This window comes from Pezoporus wallicus, unplaced genomic scaffold (assembly GCF_028554395.1).
Source record: "Pezoporus wallicus isolate ANWC-B61680 ecotype Strahan unplaced genomic scaffold, APGP_CSIRO_Pwel_v1 contig_736, whole genome shotgun sequence".
Classification (NCBI taxonomy): Eukaryota; Metazoa; Chordata; class Aves; order Psittaciformes; family Psittacidae; genus Pezoporus; species Pezoporus wallicus.
The window spans coordinates 4,076,256-4,092,930 of NW_026639744.1; the positions used below are offsets into that span (position 1 = coordinate 4,076,256).

Genomic DNA, 16,675 nt, shown 5'->3' on the forward strand with positions numbered 1-16,675 from the left:
TCCTGTCCTTTTTTCCTTGTGCCAAGCATGGTTATTAATACCTGCGGCATGCAGCATGGCCTATATGGAATATAAGTTTATTTTGATATCAAACACCTCACTTGACTTTCATTACCTTTCCTAAGCATACCTTAAACAACATACTTAGCATATGTATATGATAACCACCTTCGTTTATAAGTAATATATTTGAGTTGCATTTTATATATATATATATATATATTCACAACGATGGATTGCTTCTGTGTTTCTACTTTACTGTCCTTTCTTCTTTGTCTCCTTTTTTTAATATATGGGACAGTGGCATATCTGTGTAAGGGGAAAGCAGCTCCCATATTTAAAATGAGTGTATTAAGGTTGGTGTCATTAAGACACAGACGATCTGTAGCTTCTCACAGTGCTGCATTATCCATAGCAAACTCTTATTTAACAACAGGACCACAAGCAAATATTTATGTAAATAGGTATTTTCGTGTTGATATTTTGTGGTACACATATAACTTTTTCTTTTAGAGTTCCATGGCATTATTACTTCATTTTCTTATTTGTAATGTAATGTTTTTAGATCAAGGTAGACTTGAATTAATGTCATAATTGTCAGTATTATTAAACTTTATGTCAACTGTATTGTTAACTCATCTGTCCCATAGTTTTAGAACATGACTAGCTATCTGGCATTGTTGCAAGTGCCTTAAATCTGTGGCATCCTATAAAAAAAGATTACAAATTTGGTGTTATGCTGCATGACAAAGACAAACACACCTCAAAATGTCGTCCTTTCTTAGCTTGCTGCGTTTTACAGTTCTTTCTGCTACCAATTTCTAAGCCTTTATTATAAAATATTGATGAATTACAGAAATGATGAAGTTGTTCTCTTATTTCTGTTCAATGTACCAGAGCTGTGTATCTGTTAATGAGATACAGAGTCATTTCTGTGAAATGTATAAATGTTATGTGCAGGTCAAATTAATATATGACATCCTATCAGTCTGTAGACAGGTATTCCTGTTTTGCTAAGGTGTGCAGATTCAACCCGTCATGCTGTCCAACACCAACCTCCTGTCTTATACAAACCCCTTCAGAAATCTCCCACACACAAAAAAACGATGAGCAACTCGGTGTGCAACCCGACCTGCGTGTTTTGACATGAAAGCCTGACTCAAAGGAGTAGCTGGTTTGCACCACTCAACAAAACAGGATCTGGGCTTTTCCCCTGACTCCTATATGTAAACTACCGTGGAGGCGAGCCCTCGGCGCTCTCACAAAACCTAGCTGGGAAGCTGGAAGCTCCTTGACCTCCACAGCTCCGTGGCTGTGTAAACCAGCCGTAACGCTGGGACTTGGGCAGTTTTAGAGCCTTACTGGCAAAAGCAGAAATTTTTGTTTTGAGCTGCCCATCGTCCCAAGTCCCAATTTACGCTGTTTTTACACTAGCCTTTGGTTCAGATTCTTATTTTTTCCAGTTTTCTTCCTACATGAAAGAGATTTTGTTTGTCAGACAGATGTCAGTCATCCACCGGTCACTGGCCGGTTGCATTCTTTTGATGTAGATTTAAGACCTTTTTTTCATAAACTTTAACTGCTTTTGTTTTGCTCTGTATTTTCCCTGCAGCTGTAATTGCCGAGTGCCTGTTGTATACTTTATAGAGTTGAAATAAAAACAATTACTTTTGAACGATTTGTCAGTGGCTCTCTTCCACAGCAGAAGCCAAGACTGGGAGAGGAGTTCCGGTTAGTGATTAAATTAGGGGGTTTATTCTCTCTTATGTTCGTATGCAGTAAGACACAACTGTACAAAATGCATGGTAGTTGGGGATTAGTACTGGGATCCAGATTTCCTGCAGGTTGCAAAGGCAAATGGCCACAGTTACTACAGGACTTACCTGAGCACCAGCACCACCCCAAGTAGCCTGGACAAAGAGATCTGAGGCTGATGGGAGGTCCTGCTTCAAGTAGGGCTGGCACTGAGTGAGCCCCACAGCTCAATTCCAACCAAATTATTCTATGAACACACTAACCAATAAGCACATCTGCGGCATGTTTATTCTTCAGGGATGAAGAATTCACTTTATATTTTGGTTACTGCCAATATAAACGAGTCCAGGGCATGAAGCTGGGAAGGGACCATATTTCCAACACGTGTTGCATCATCCATAGGTGGGATGTGACTGCAAACAGCACCTGTGTCAAAAAATGATGGTGTCCTTGTCATTGCTGCCCCTCATGGAAAATGCCAAGATGTGATGATAGAAGCACATCCTCTAACGGCAGGACAGATATGGGGTGACATGAAGACATCATTTCTGTGTGCAGGATGATGCGGTGTTCAGGATGCTGAGACTGCCACTTCCAATAGATTTAAATCCATCCCTGAGAAACAGCTCAGCCCCTGTGTGACACGGTTCCATTTAAATCTCAGCAAGGTCAAAGTTAAGCGTGTACTTCAGCGCAATGTGGACACAGAGGTAAAAACTGGAGACAGGAGCATGAAAACATCCTCCCAGGAGGGGTATAAATTCACTAACTGCATAAGCAGGAGGTGGGAAACACTGCAAAATGCATTTGCAGGATGCAGCAATTGCAGATACAAGTCAATACAATAAAAACCCTTGGTGGCCCTCGCCTGAAACTGCAAGGGGAATACAGGGGCTTAGGGGCAAGGTGTGGCCTTCATTCTTGCAGGCTAAAAACAGCAAGGCCCCGTTTCACCTGGCTGCGGCAGGGACGTCTGCCGAGCGCTGACTCAGCAGCACCGCTTCCGCCGGTACCTGTGTTAGGTGCCCGCCGAAACCTTCCCAGGTAATTATTAGCCCAGCTTGAGCCTCTTGGACCTGAAGTACCTGATAGGAGCTCCTGCGGAGTCACAGCGATACCCGCTGCGCTGGAGGTGGGTGAGCACTGCTGAGGTTTTCATTGCAGGAGTGTGACATCTGGAATCACCCACCCTCGGGGGAATAAATATTTATGGTGGGCTCGGCAGCGGTGCGGTGCTTGGGCTTTATTTTGTTACTGTATTTTTTTGTCAAACCCAGCTAAAATAAATAAATAGGAGCATGAGGCCGTCATCGTGAAAAGCCGATTTAATTAACTGGTGCTGCTAACGGCGCTTGCACAACCTTCCGCGGGATGGGGGGGCGCGCTACCCCAGCGTGGCCGCAAGGGGGCGCGGGGGTGACAGCCGCGCCGCGCTGCCCCGGAGCGGGAGGCTCGGAGGGGGAGCGGGGAGGCGGCGGCGTCCCGAGGGCGCCGATGCAGGGGCCGGGGAGGGGGGGGTGTGGGGTGTGAAAGCGGAGACCTCCCCGCATCAAAGTACCGGGAGCTTCCCCCGACGGTGTTGTCCCCCATCCCAACGGAGGAGCTGCCCGGGTTAGGGTCAGGCGAGTGTGCGGGAGTGTGTGCGGGGGGGGGGGGGGGGGGGGCGGCACCAATGGGGGGTTCAGCCCCTCCCATATTCCGTCTCCCCACACCCCCCCTCAACCGGGCCGGGGGGTGAAGGGGTGCCGAGCGGCCCCCTCCCTTCCTGTAAAGTCGCGCTGGCGCCAGGAAGGGCGCGGGGGAGGGGGGCGCAGACTTGCAGGAGACCAAAGGACTGCCTCTGTCACCGGGGGGGCGGCCTTTCTGCATCCCACCGTGGCTCCCAGCCACTGGGGTGAGTGTATGGGGTGCTCCCCCCTCCCTCCCCTTCTCTTCCCGTCCCTTCCCGTCGGGCGAGGCGGCGCGCCCGGCTGGAGACAGCGGCGGGGCATGCGGAGCATCTGGCCGGGGACCGGGGCGGGGGGGCGGCGGTGGTGGTGGTGGTGGTGGTGGTGTCTGCCTTCGCTATTGCGAAACCCCTTTCCCGGGCCGGCGGCCAATGATGGAGCCCTCGGGGCGGGGTGGGGGCGGTTTTGGGGTCTCACAACCCCCCGGGGACCCTTTGAAATCCCATCCGCCTTGCCCTCCTCCCCGAGGGGGCGGGCGCAGGAGGCAGCCCCCAGGGGTATAAAGACGGCGGCGGGCAGAGCAGGTAGCTGCTACTCTGGGACCGCGGGAGCTTCTTCGCAGATAGGACATCACCGGGGACAAGGGGCTGGGAGGGGACGGGACGAGGATGCGAGGGCTGGTGGCGCTGCTGGCGGCGCTCAGCTGCGCGGCCCCGGCAGGGCGGGCGGCGGCACCCGGCGGCGCGCTCACCTCCAACTCCATCAAGGGACCCCCACCGGGGGTAGGGGCCGAGGCCAGCGCCCCCCCCGCAGCCCCATTCGACGGCAGCAACAAGCCACCGCCGGCCGCCACCCGGCAGGTAGGAAAGGGGCTTCACTGGGGATGAAGAGGGGAGACACACACGGGGGATGGAGGGACGCACTGGGGATGGGGGGTGGCGGCCGCGCTGACCCCCTCTGCCTCCTCTCTGCCCCCTCTCCAGCCTTTCCCCTGCGCCGAGGACGAGGACTGTGGCCCCGAGGAGTTTTGTGGAGGCGCGGCCCGCGGCGGGGGAGCCCCGCTCTGCCTCGCCTGCCGGAGACGCCGCAAACGCTGTCTGCGCGACGCAATGTGCTGCCCCGGCACGACCTGCAGCAACGGTGAGGGGCGGCAGAGCTTGGGGAGGGAGGGCGGCACCCTGGTGGTGTCCGCTGGAGGGGTTGTTGGGGTCCATCCACGGCTGACAGCCATCCCGCTGCCTCCCGCAGGACTTTGCACGCCCCCGGAGCCACCCCATGGAGCCATCGAGCTGGACGAGATCGGCACTGAGGTTCTGACCCGACGGACGCCCGCTCCCGCCTGGCTCCCCACTGCCAAAGGTAAGGGGGTCAAGCCATGTTGTGACCCTACTGTCCCCTTCAGGGCTGCTCATCCTGCCCCACTGATCCCTATGGAGCAGTGCAGGCTGTGCACCTTGCCTCACTATCCCCTATGGGGGATCCCCACCCTGCCCCTTCATCCCAGTGGGAGCATCCTGGGCTGAGTGCATGACATGCTGTCCCCACATAGGTGAGGAGGGGGACTTCTGCCTACGCTCTTCAGACTGTGCAGCCGGGCTGTGCTGCGCCCGTCACTTCTGGTCCAAGATCTGCAAGCCGGTGCTGCGGGAAGGGCAGGTGTGTACCCGGCACCGTCGGAAAGGCACCCATGGCCTGGAGATCTTCCAGCGGTGCCAGTGCGCCGAGGGGCTGGTGTGCCGCCTCCAGCGAGAGCATGGCCCTGCCGATGCCTCCCGACTGCACACCTGCCAGCAACACTGAGCATCACTGGATGGACAGGACGGAACAGACTCCGGCTCTGCCGGAGCAGAAGGTTGTTTCTCAAGGGAACTACTTTTAAGCAACTAATTGCAGTACGTTACTGTGTTGTGAATACTTGAGCTGGCACTTAGCTGTATATAGCGCTGGGATTTTTAATGACTTTTTATTCCGAGGGCGCTGCCATGTGCCCTGCAAGCCGTGACTGTGACTTTGTACACACTGGGATTTTAAATCTCGGTCAAAGAGATGTGACCGTCTGTTTCTGAGCGAATAAACCGTTCTTTAAAATGAGCCCAGGCTGCCTGCGTGTGAGGGGAGATGTGCCCTGCGGTGAAAATGCCCAAAGGGGTAGGGGGAGAGGGGTGATTCACCACTGATACCACATGGGAAAGGTTGTTTGGTTATCAGGATTTATTCAACTGCTTTCTAGGAATTGCCAGTGTGCCATGGTAGCCACCAGTACTCTCTGACTGCCGCATGCAGGGCAAGGATGGGCACCATGGCCAGGGCTCTGGGAAGGAAGGGCAAGTGGCAGTGAAACGCCCTCCTGGCCAATTTTTCCATGGGCTGAAGAGGGAGTGAAGGATCACTAGAGGGGCTGTGCTGGACTGCAGCATGTAGCTGACCACGGGACGGGTGCTGAGGAGCACAGTGATGTTAACTGGTCCATCCCATAATCTTTGCTCCATGAGCAGCAAAGACTCTATTTTTCACTTCACTTTGCAGCCTGTTACTATGAGTTTTCTTCCTTCTGGGGTGGCCTGGAGGGGGAGAAAGCTGCAAATATGTGTTGTTTTCCCATCCCCTTTAGCTTCTAATGCCGTTCACCTGTTACAAGTGTTTGTAAATGTGCGTGGAGTGAGCATGGGGGCCATGTTGTGCAGTATAGGGCTGGTGGGCAGCAAGTGCAGTGTCTGTCCTGTGCCTGCCTAGCAGGCTACCCTTGGCTACCCTGCAGTCAGTGTTCAGGATGCAAAACAACAATCCAAAAGCGTTTTGTACCTGAAGTCCAAATCTGAACCTGTGGCTCTTGAGGGCACTGTGTCCCATTTGCAGGGATGCTTCAGTAGTGCTGTGTTTTGTCTTAAAATGTCAGCTGCTAGCTGCTGTTTGGTGCCTCTAGCATTAATGCTGCCTATTTGGGGACTATGGGGACTGCACTGGTACATGGGAGTACTGAATATGAACCTGAACTGCAGCTCTCACAGGTACCTGCAAGTACCAGCTGGTGCTGAATCAAGCTCATAGCTATAGAAAATGCAAAGGAGGGAGCACACAACCCCATGTAGAGGGAAATGATTAAAAAATAACCTTCTGCTTCCCAGGCAAGGGATCATCCCCAGCCTGGGAAGTCAAAATATTCATTTAGTGCCAGCAGGAGCTCAAAAATGTGATTAAGTAGTACCTGAGCCCTGACTTGTAAATGTGGTCACAAGGAGGCAGAAATAAAACAAAAGGTGCCTGTGCCCCCAGTACTGGGCAGAGGCACCTGGAAGATGGGTGGCAGCATTGGGATGCCCTGAGGAATAAATAAGCAGCATCCCCATGGTCCCTCCTCACCCAGCAGATGCTCCACATTTCAGAAAACCTGAATTAACGCATGCAACCTCCCCCACCCCACCCCCCCAAAACAAAAGAAAAAGGCAAGCGCATGGGAAGTTGAACAGAAAAAAGTGGGATGTGGGATGTTGGAAGCCCCTAAGTTTGAACTGGCAGGTGTGTTCAGATCTGGATCTCATGCACTTATCCAAAGAGAGAAACTATGGAAAGCCACATTATCTCAGCACGTGACACACAATCCAGTAACACCCGTCGTAAAAGGCATCTCAGGATGCACTTCCCCCACTGTCTCCTCTACAATGAAATTATTCTCCCCTAAAAGAAAAAAAAACATATTCTAAGCAAAGAGAAGAGCTAGTTAAAAAAGCAGGTTTTGGTGGACAGGAAGGTTTAGCGCCTCTTGTTTACTTGCTGTTCCTGGCTATAGGGCTGAAAGAGCTAACAACAAAGCTCGAAGAAGTGAAATATTGTTATTTATAAGAATAAAACCCCAGAACATTGTAAAGCAGCCTCTCCTAATGACTGGTTGCTGGCAGCTCAGCTTTACAGCCTGCTGCAAATATAACCCTTCTCCTTCATGATTCCAAATTAAATCCTGCATCATGCACAGCCAATGGAAGGATGGCTTCAGGCCTGGAGGAGCATAAATAAGGATAGTCTCATTGTCACTGCTATATAGGCAGCACAGCACTGTGCAAAGAGTGAGGGTACAGTGCGTGCCCTGCTCATCCCTTAAACTGAGTACACTGCCCAGGTTAGCAGAGGCATGGGAAGGGAGCTAGTGATACCCCCTCCAAAGTTTTACCTTTTGAGATTATGTAGAATGGCAGACAAAAAAGCAGCGTATAATGAAGTGGGGTTTGAGCCTCTGCAGTGGTATAAGACAGTATTTAAAGGGTCCACTCCTTCACATACTCCTCCTGACAGCTACAAGTGTAACATTACAGGTTTTAAAGGTCCTATTCCCTTCAATATTGAGTTGCAGGGTAATTTTCTATGCATTTGCCTAACTATTGATTTTTTTTTTTTAAGACCTTTCTGAACTCGTAACCACTGGTTTGTTGGATACCTTGCATCTCTGCAGTACTCAGCTAAAAGTGACAAAGCAACATCCCAGTACCCAATAGCCCTACCCCAGCCCCAAGATTACGTGGGCTGTATAAATGTATCAATGATTTGAAGAGGAAATGGAATCCCTCTTCCAACTATGCTATGGTTTTCCTGAGATGATTTGTCTGCACTATGGATACAGATTTCAAGGAGATTTCAAGATCATCAGAACCCTATGTCTGTTGCTCCCAGTGACAATATTGATCTAAAGGCATTAATCTTGCAAGGGAAGGAGGGGGTACAATGGGACATGACAGTTTTTACTGCGATTTGTGGTGAAATGAATTTTCAGGGAGGCAAATACTATTTTCTTCTCATTTTCTTCCTAAGCTCTTTCAGAAACTAGTTTTGCCCCAAGTTGTAGCCTAAGAAATACCCTTTCTTCCTGTTAAAACAAAGCTTTTAAATAGATGTTTGTGCCCCTGTTACTCCCACTGATCTTCACATCACATTTAAAACTAAACCCCCATGCCAATAAAACTGCTTGTCCAAGGAACTTGACTCCTCTCCATACTCATAGAGTGCAAGATAGGGTTATAAAAGTCCTTAAATCCATCTACAAACATTAGGACAATTAAAGATCCGAGGTTGTTGTTTTTTTTTTTTTTATACTCATCTCGTGACACAGGGCAGAAAACTGAACATTTTGGCTTAGAAAGATGAAAGCCCTGAGCAGACACAACAGGTGAAAACCTTTATGGGTGTAATGCAATACAGAAAGCTTTTCAGGTTTTGGTTTTTTGATTGTTTGTTTGGTTTTCCTTCCATTTGGGGGTGGGTTTTTCTTGCAGGGTGTTAACCCACCTGCTGAAGCTGTTCTTTATTGTCTTTCAGCTGAGGGCTTAGTGAAGTAAACTTTGATCTTATTTAGAGTAGTGGGAAACAGAGCATCCAGGTAGCCCAGCTCATCACCACCCCTTGTAGAGCATTAAAGGTGTGTTTACTCCATTTCTTTTGCTCCTTCAAACACATACACTACATCCCTGCTAATCCAGGGTGATGTTTATTACTATTTTTTTCCCAAGTAGCTTTTTTCCACTCTTCACTCTTTGCCCCCCAGTGCCTGACTTGTGTCCCTAATTAACACCTTAAGAGGGGGGTGAGGATAACTGAGATACTTAAGGAGGGCACTTCTGGGCAGAGCTTCTAATCTACCGCCAGTGAGGGAGGGGACTCATTAGCAGGTGATTTAAGTGAGTAATAAGTCCATCAGCATGTAAATGGCTGTGGCCCGATGAAAGAGTTGGCTGGGGAGGGTGAGAGGTGCAGCTGGGCCACAATGGGATGTTAAGCCTTTCTCCTCTGAGCATCTGGTAGGGATGGCTCCCACCTTTACAAATCCCGGGTCTGAATGGTTCGATGAGTAAAGAGAAGCTACTGTAGCTGAATGGATGGATGGATATTGTGGAGTGGACAAAAAGTCAGTGTGAATTTTGTGTGAGAAAGCACTTTGGTGGTCTAGAAGTGGTTAAAGAAATCAACAAGGAGATAGAGGAAGGTGATCCATCTGATTGCTAAGACCTTGGTGAGAAACCTCACTAAAGAGATGAAGCTGCTGCTGGAGAAAACAAAGTTTTCCCCTTCCTTTGAAGTAGCTGGGGAGTAAGCCAAGGGGAGCAAATAGTTGTTGCTTGTAGTGGAAGTGATGATGTCCTAAAAGGATAGATACTGGGACTTGTGCTGTACAGCTCTTAATTTCTTAAAAACAACAATAAAAACAAACAAAACCCCACAGTTTTTTTGTTTGGTTAGTTTGGGTTTGGGGTTCTTTTTTTGGTTTGATTTGGTTTTGGGTTGTTGTTTTGTTTTTTTTAATACTGTACATGATACAGAGTCAGGACATGTAAATCTGGAGAAAAGTTAAAAAGAAGAAAAAAAAATCCCAATAGCAGACTAGGAAAATAGTGCAGGACAACATGGCGACACCAAGTGACTCCAGAAGCATATTGTATAGCAGAACCATGGAAAATAAAGGGTAAGGAGGTGAGAGTATGCTCCCATACAAGGAAAAGTTTGGCAGCTCTTCTCAGCTGGAAAAAAGCTGACTAAGGGGGGGTATGAGAGGTCTGTAAAGCTGTAAACAATGCTGAGGAGGTGATCAAGTGGTTATTTTTGTTTCTTGCAATGCAAGGAGATGGACTGCTCAGCCAGTGAGTTTAAAGCAAGCCCAGCACACTGCCAAGTTGTGTAACTGATGACCACAAAATGAAAACTCATAAATTAAATCACATGGGGACAAGGCAATTTCATAGAAGACAGTGGTTCAGGTGTGATCACTGGCTGAGGAAGTCTGTAACTGCCGATTATTGGCAGTGGGAAGGATGATACTGGAAGTCTCTGAGGGGTGGGTTTTATTTAATTATTACTTTTAGTTTGTTTTTCTTGAATATCAGCTTCTTAAGGCCTTTCTGTTGCCTCTTTGAGAAAATGATCTTGGGCTGCAAATATGTGGATGTCAGTCCCACAGGAAAGTGTTGGTCTATCTTCATTTATTTATTTATAGCTTGAAACTAAACTTCGTCTAAAACATGTAATTGGTTCAAGATGCTGATTTTGAGAAGAACAAGTGATGGTGCTAGAGCTGCCATTCATGGAAGAATAACCCTGGCAGGCAAGCAAGCAGTGACTCAGCTCCATCTTGACCCCTGTTGTGATGTCCTTGTTGAAATGATCTCCTGAAGCTTCAGGCTGATGTCAGTGGCACATCCTCCACCTGTATTTGTCGTGTCCAGTGAAGGACTTCTTGTAGACTTGTCTAACCACTTGTTCCATAAGGTGGATGTGCTTTGAAAAATGGAAAAATAAATAAAAAGTAATTTTACTGTGTGCTAGTTAACATGCCTGGGTTTCATGAGTTTGACTTAAAAATATGTCAATGCCGTCATAAATCACGAATGAACAGAAGGCCAAAGTGTGGAAGAACATGTTCCAACATTGGTTCACTTGCTCTTTTACTTTTTTGATCCTGAAAGCCAGCTAACCACAGATGAAAGCATTTTCATGTAGTTTTGATCTTTCACCTTAACATTACTTCTCTATTTTCTGTTGATCCACAAGTGATTTGTAGCTTTATAGCTAGTCTTGTGGTATACAGGTGGCACTTCAAAAATGACAGATTCACAGCTTGGAAAGAAGTCAGATAATCCTGGCCAGGTAAGACCTGGAATTAACAGTTCTTTTTCAGAATAATTGGATTCACACAAGGAACAGTAAATAAAAGTTATAATTAATTTTAATAATGTAGTTTATTTTAGCTTGCACATTGAAGAAGCGCCACTCCATTGGCGTGTAGCAGAATGAGAACAGATGGTATAAAAGGTCCAGCCGTGGTCTATTTTCTTTAAGTGTGGAGAGCCTCCCTTGAATCCTCCTCTAATGAAAAGGATTTTTTTTTCACCCAATGCCAAGCTGAGGTCATCTGTCTCTGGGAGGAGCTTGGGGAGTTTCACACAACCAGCTTGCAAGGGAACAGGCTATGGTCCATGGGGTAAAGTTGAAGAAGTGAAATGCTAATGGAGCCAATTTCCATTACAAATATTTGCCAGAGGTCTCTGCTCTGCTCTTTCCTCTTTAACTTGTATATGAGCAGGTCTCTGCTGGTTTTAGGTAGCCCCAAACTGCCCATCCTCCCAAGGGACTGGCCTGTGCTTATCCTTCCCTGTCATGGTGGCTTTGCTATCCCAGACATCTCACGTTAGGGAGGCTTTAGGTGCTTTAGCCAGGAAGAATGCCTGACCATAAATGATCATCCAAGAAATGTAATTTCTTTTGGCTGTAGCCCAGCCTGTATAGGGGGATGAGTGATGGGCATGAGCCTATTTTTTTCCCCTATTTGGAGACTTGCTTCTTGCATACCACAACCCATGGGCTGCACTCAGAGAGGAAGTAAAGCAAGAGTCTGGAGCTGTTTTTAGACAGTACTTTATTCCATTCCCATCCACAGGGATGATTTAATCTATCTGTCTCATGGGCTCTCGAGCTTTCAGCCTTAAACACAAATCCTTGTGCAGAAATCTGCTTCTACATGTAGCTTTTCTGATTTGTTTTTTTTTTTTAAGACCATCAGGGTTACGGGGTGGCATGTTTAGGTGTCTTTTTTTCAGGCATCTGCTGAGGAAGCAGCCCAGCCTCTTTGTCCCCAGGCTGGTTAAGGCAAACACCTTCATTCATGGGCAAAGCTCCTACTCAAACTCAGCACTGCCCCAGAGTATTTGTGTAAATTTTAGAGAAGGCTTATTCATGCAAGATGTTGTCTTGACTTCCCCTTTTCAAGACAAAGTATCATTATGAGCAATAGTGAAGTATTTTGTCCCATTGTGTGCTGGGGAGAGCTTTCAGCTTTTCCTTGGTGAGGAGTTCCTTTGGAGGCAGATGGGGACTTTCTAGTCCATGAAATCTGGCCATGTGCCAGTGACCTACTCTACTTCCATCAGAGTGATGAAGGGCTAATCTCATTCCTGAAATGGATGCCTTTTGCCTGAGCACTCTAATATTATTTCCATCAGAAAGCCAGCAGCGCTTGTTGGTAGCAGCTGCTGTCAGCCTATTTGTCTGAGCAACTACAAAGCAGAGGGAATGCAAAACGTAAGCTTTATGACCCAAATTATTGATGTGCTTAAATCGTTGTTGTACCATTTTATATTCTCTTGAGAGCTCAGAAGCTGAGGAAGGCACAAGTTCAAAATTGCTGAAAACTGGCAGTAGCTGCAGTGGTTCTACCACAGTAAATGGAGGCACTGGCAAGCAGAAACCAGCTTAGTATTTTCCAGGTTACATTTTGATCCACTGCAAGCTGGAGTGATCAGCAGGGAGAGGGATAACTTCAGTTTATGTCATGTGCATTGAAAATTTGTACATATGAAGGTTTTCCGGAGCTTTGAATAACTTATATTTATTTTGGTTTAGATATCATGTTCTTTAAAACTATCATTTAATTCTTGGCCAAAACATTGTATTGGGGAAAGGTGTCTCCAGCTTTCATCTAACCTGTAAAGCTTGTTTGGATCCCTTTTAAAACCCATCAGGTTGGGTTTGGGGTTGGTTGTTTTTTTTGAGAGCTTGGTACAAGGGATCATCATGGCAGACAATTTTGGTAGGGTCCTTATTGTCCAGCAAAATAGCCTATAGCTGCCTCTGTGGACTTACTTGTATCATGGGAATTATAAATACATGCTGCATTTATAGTGGAGTCTTCATGATACCATTGTACTTCAAAATGACACAACAGCTAGACAAAAGAATATTAGTTTTCTCCCTTGCAGGTCTTCCAGGTTTCGTTGCCTTTTAGAAGTTTACTGACATGTTAAATATTGAGTTATGTGCTGCCCTATTAGGTTGCTCTTTGACCTCTTGTTCATACAGTAGTTGTCAGCAAGCTAGTGGTGAATGCTTCTAATGCTTGGAAGCTCCCTAGTGCCTTATTTTCTTGTGTTGAGCAAACCCAGGTATTAGCTGAAGCCCTCACGTCTGTGTTTTTCCCATACTCGTCTGTTGCTTAACAGATATCTGTCCATGTTGCTGAACATTCATTCTGGATTTGGGAGGCCAGGTTCTGCCCCATGAAGTTTCTGATGTCATGTAGAGTCCTGTTTGTGTGTCCTAGGTGCCATGTCCTTTGAGGTCATGACATAATGCCTTCTGTGCTGATGTCAACATGGCTGTGCAGTACAAGCATTATCCTTAGACTGGTGGAATTAGCTTCAAGAAGTGTTTAAATACCCTCTGGAGATTGGAATGGACCTGACATCATGTTCCTGATGGTGTTTTTCAGCTTTTATTTTTAGGCATTCTTCATTGTGTCAGAAATACAACAGCCTAGAAATTCAGACCCCCTTTGTATTTGGGCATCTTAATCCTTTCTTAGATCTGACTCTGAAGCTGTGGATGTAATTAAATAAATGTTTAGTAAGAGCCTTTAAAAGCTAGAGGGTTTTTGTTTGTTCGGTTTTTTTTTATTGTTGTCATAACACCTTAGTCTTGAACACTTCTTACTAGTAAGTAGTCTACTGCTAATAAAAATATTGTCATTAAAATCTGAAGAACATTGCCTGCATTTGTGTGCTAAAGGATAAATGTGTTCTATAGGAGTGCTTGGGTAACTCAACGACCTCAATATCTTAGCTTGTCCCTTAAATATTCTTGATCCTCAGAACATCAGTTTGTGTATATCTGGGGTTTTATTTCCTCATCAACATTTTTTAATTTTCAAATTGCCTCCATCTGAGGATTTCGCACCTAATGTTGTGAAACAAGATAAGGAGCAAGGGCATCCTTTAGGATGAAGTTCTGAGGCTTATCATTCCAGGTGTGTATTTTAGGAATAGCACTGCTGCATTTGTTTAATACTGGCTTTGTGTTTGCAGAGCCACTGAAATGGGATAAATCACTGTGGGAATTTTTTTAGTAAAATTTATGGCTTCTCACTGAAACAAACTCAGACCCTTTTTGTGGTGAGAAAGAAGAATGTATGCAAAATTCCTGAGAAAAACCCCACTATTTTCCTCCCAGTGTGACTTGGCATGAACACAAACTATTCCACAGGCATATATAAAATAGAAATTACTGAGAAAAATCAGATGTTACTAAGAACAAGTATAACACTGCAGCAGTTTCTGCTGGGGTTTTGTTTTTTATTTACTTCCTTGGGGTGTTTTAATGAAACAAGCTGATTAGGTCATGATGGGCAGTCACAGGACAGACAGAGCTTTTGAAAGTACAAAGTGGTCTCCTTATCTCCCTTCTTATCATTACTAAAGCTAAGATGACTGATGTGACATTTTAGCAGAGCCAGAGCTTCTGTTGCAACCTCTGGCTAAAAAACTGCTTAAAGCTCTTAAGCTTTTCCTCCCTCATTTTTCAGGCTGTGCTTCATATTATGACTGTACTCATCTCTGCTCTGGTTCCCAACATGTGTCCCATGTGGTCATGTCATTACCCCCTGCTCTTCATCTCTTACAGCATCGATTTGATGATCTCATTTGCAACCCAACATCATCTGTCCTATGGCTCTCCATTCTCTGATTTACTGCTGACTTGTCTCAGTCCTCATGTCCACTTGACATGTTGCTGGAAAGGTCCTTTTCCTCTTATTTTTAATGGGATTTGGTTCCCTTGTCCTGCTTTCTCTTTCCACTCATTCTGGGCCCTTTATTTATTCAATAAGCATAAACAAAAATGTCTTGACTTTCAAGACATCCTACCTGATGCTGAAGTTGTTCCATCCCAGTCCTACCAGTCCCATGACTATTTAGAGCCTAGACACCGAAAACTTCCAGCAAATAACCATTTTCTACGTCTCTTCTCGCTGGAAGCTACCCAAAACCTCCAACACAATCCCTTTATTGTTGCCATTCAAACCACTTCTTCAATAACTGAGAACATATCCAAAATACCCTCAAACTTCCCTGGGAAAGGGAAGGCTGCTCAGGCCTGGCTCATGGCATCTTCATCTTTTTACCTTTTAAATTATAAGCGAGTCAGCCCCATCTATTAGTTCCAGCACAACCAGAGTCTCTTGTTACTGCTCAGATGTATGTAGAAGACGATCAAGAAATCATAATAGTAGATGACAATGAGTGACAGTAAAATAACTGGGGAAATGCACTTTGCATTAAAGCATGTGCATGAACATGCAGGCATTGTCTTGAAGCAAAAAAAGATGCATGCCCAATGGAAGATAGTGTACAACAAGAGAGACGGAGCAGTCTAGACCTGAAGTGTACCACCCACCCATGTACGTTTGGTAAAAAAAAACAGCTCTGCCTCCTGGATTTTATTTTTCTCACTGAGGTACATGTTACTCTTAAATAAACATGATTATACCCTATGTGGAGCTGCAGCTCAGTCCAAACACTAAAAATAGCAGGCAGAAAGTAGAGACTTCAATTAGATGCATACTGCTCAACAATTTAACTTCTAATTGGCTTGTGGTTATCCCCCAACTAGGAACCAAGCCTGTTGTGTTTAAAGGATTCACAGTCTAGCAAAACAGGGACCCAAAATTAATTTTTTTTTTAAAGTCTATTGACCAAAAAAAGAGACTTAAATGTTGCATGTCAAGGAACTTGCATGTTTGTGTCACTTACCTTTAGATTACAGCTATTCTGCAGCCAGTCTCACCGTTGTGTGTTTAACAGTAAGGTTCAGCTCCGCATCCTTTCCTCAACTCCATTTCTATGGCCCTACAAATGTTTTTGGGTTAGATTTGGTTCCTGATTCAGATTGTGGTGCAGTACTACAGGAACAGTGATCAGAGGCATCCCAAGAGCATCTTGATTTCTGCCCTCCACTGCTGCAATCCAAAATCTATTTTCCTTTTAGCTAGCAAGAGCAGAGTCTCTATCATCTTCATTCTCTTAATTTTTGTCTATATTTAATTCTTCTTGTTGACTCAGCCTAGAAGTAACACTCTGTGTGTGGTTTGCCATGGCATCAAGATGTGATGCCTGTGCCTAGGAAGACTTGTGCTGTGTTGCAGCTGGTTGCATACACACACATGTAACATGAAGTGGTCTTCAGCATCACAGGAGTCATTTGTCAGACACTGGCATTACTTTTTTTTTTTCCAGGATACAGGAATATTCTTTTCCTGCCCTTATTTCCAAGCCACTTTTTCCCCTAACTCAACGTCCACAGAAAATGTCTACCACAGTCCCATGAACATGAAGGCTTGGTCTTGTACGTATGACTGACTTAACTGGAACAAAGCTTGACAGTTAAAAAAACCCAAAACCAACATAATCTGTAAATAAAAGTAGCACATGCATTATTATATACACTATACA

The 16,675-nt window shown here is 45.9% G+C and overlaps 1 protein-coding gene across 1 annotated transcript; it reads left to right on the top strand.

Moving 5' to 3' along the window:
* The first annotated feature begins 3,831 nt into the window (after nt 1-3,831).
* Nucleotides 3,832-5,511, top strand: DKK1 (dickkopf WNT signaling pathway inhibitor 1). The gene is made up of 4 exons (XM_057415658.1): nt 3,832-4,282; nt 4,406-4,562; nt 4,671-4,781; nt 4,972-5,511. The coding sequence occupies exons 1-4, from the start codon at nt 4,091-4,093 to the stop codon at nt 5,220-5,222; spliced, it is 711 nt and encodes a 236-aa protein (XP_057271641.1). The 5' UTR covers nt 3,832-4,090; the 3' UTR covers nt 5,223-5,511.
* The last annotated feature ends 11,164 nt before the right edge of the window (nt 5,512-16,675 follow it).

Bases quoted from the DNA above. Each gene is read 5' to 3' on its own strand.
- DKK1 (XM_057415658.1), top strand. From the start codon at position 4,091: ATGCGAGGGCTGGTGGCGCTGCTGGCGGCGCTCAGCTGCGCGGCCCCG. The intron at 4,283-4,405 runs GTAGGAAAGGGG...CCCCCTCTCCAG, and splicing joins CGCCGGCCGCCACCCGGCAG to CCTTTCCCCTGCGCCGAGGA. The intron at 4,563-4,670 runs GTGAGGGGCGGC...TGCCTCCCGCAG, and splicing joins CGGCACGACCTGCAGCAACG to GACTTTGCACGCCCCCGGAG.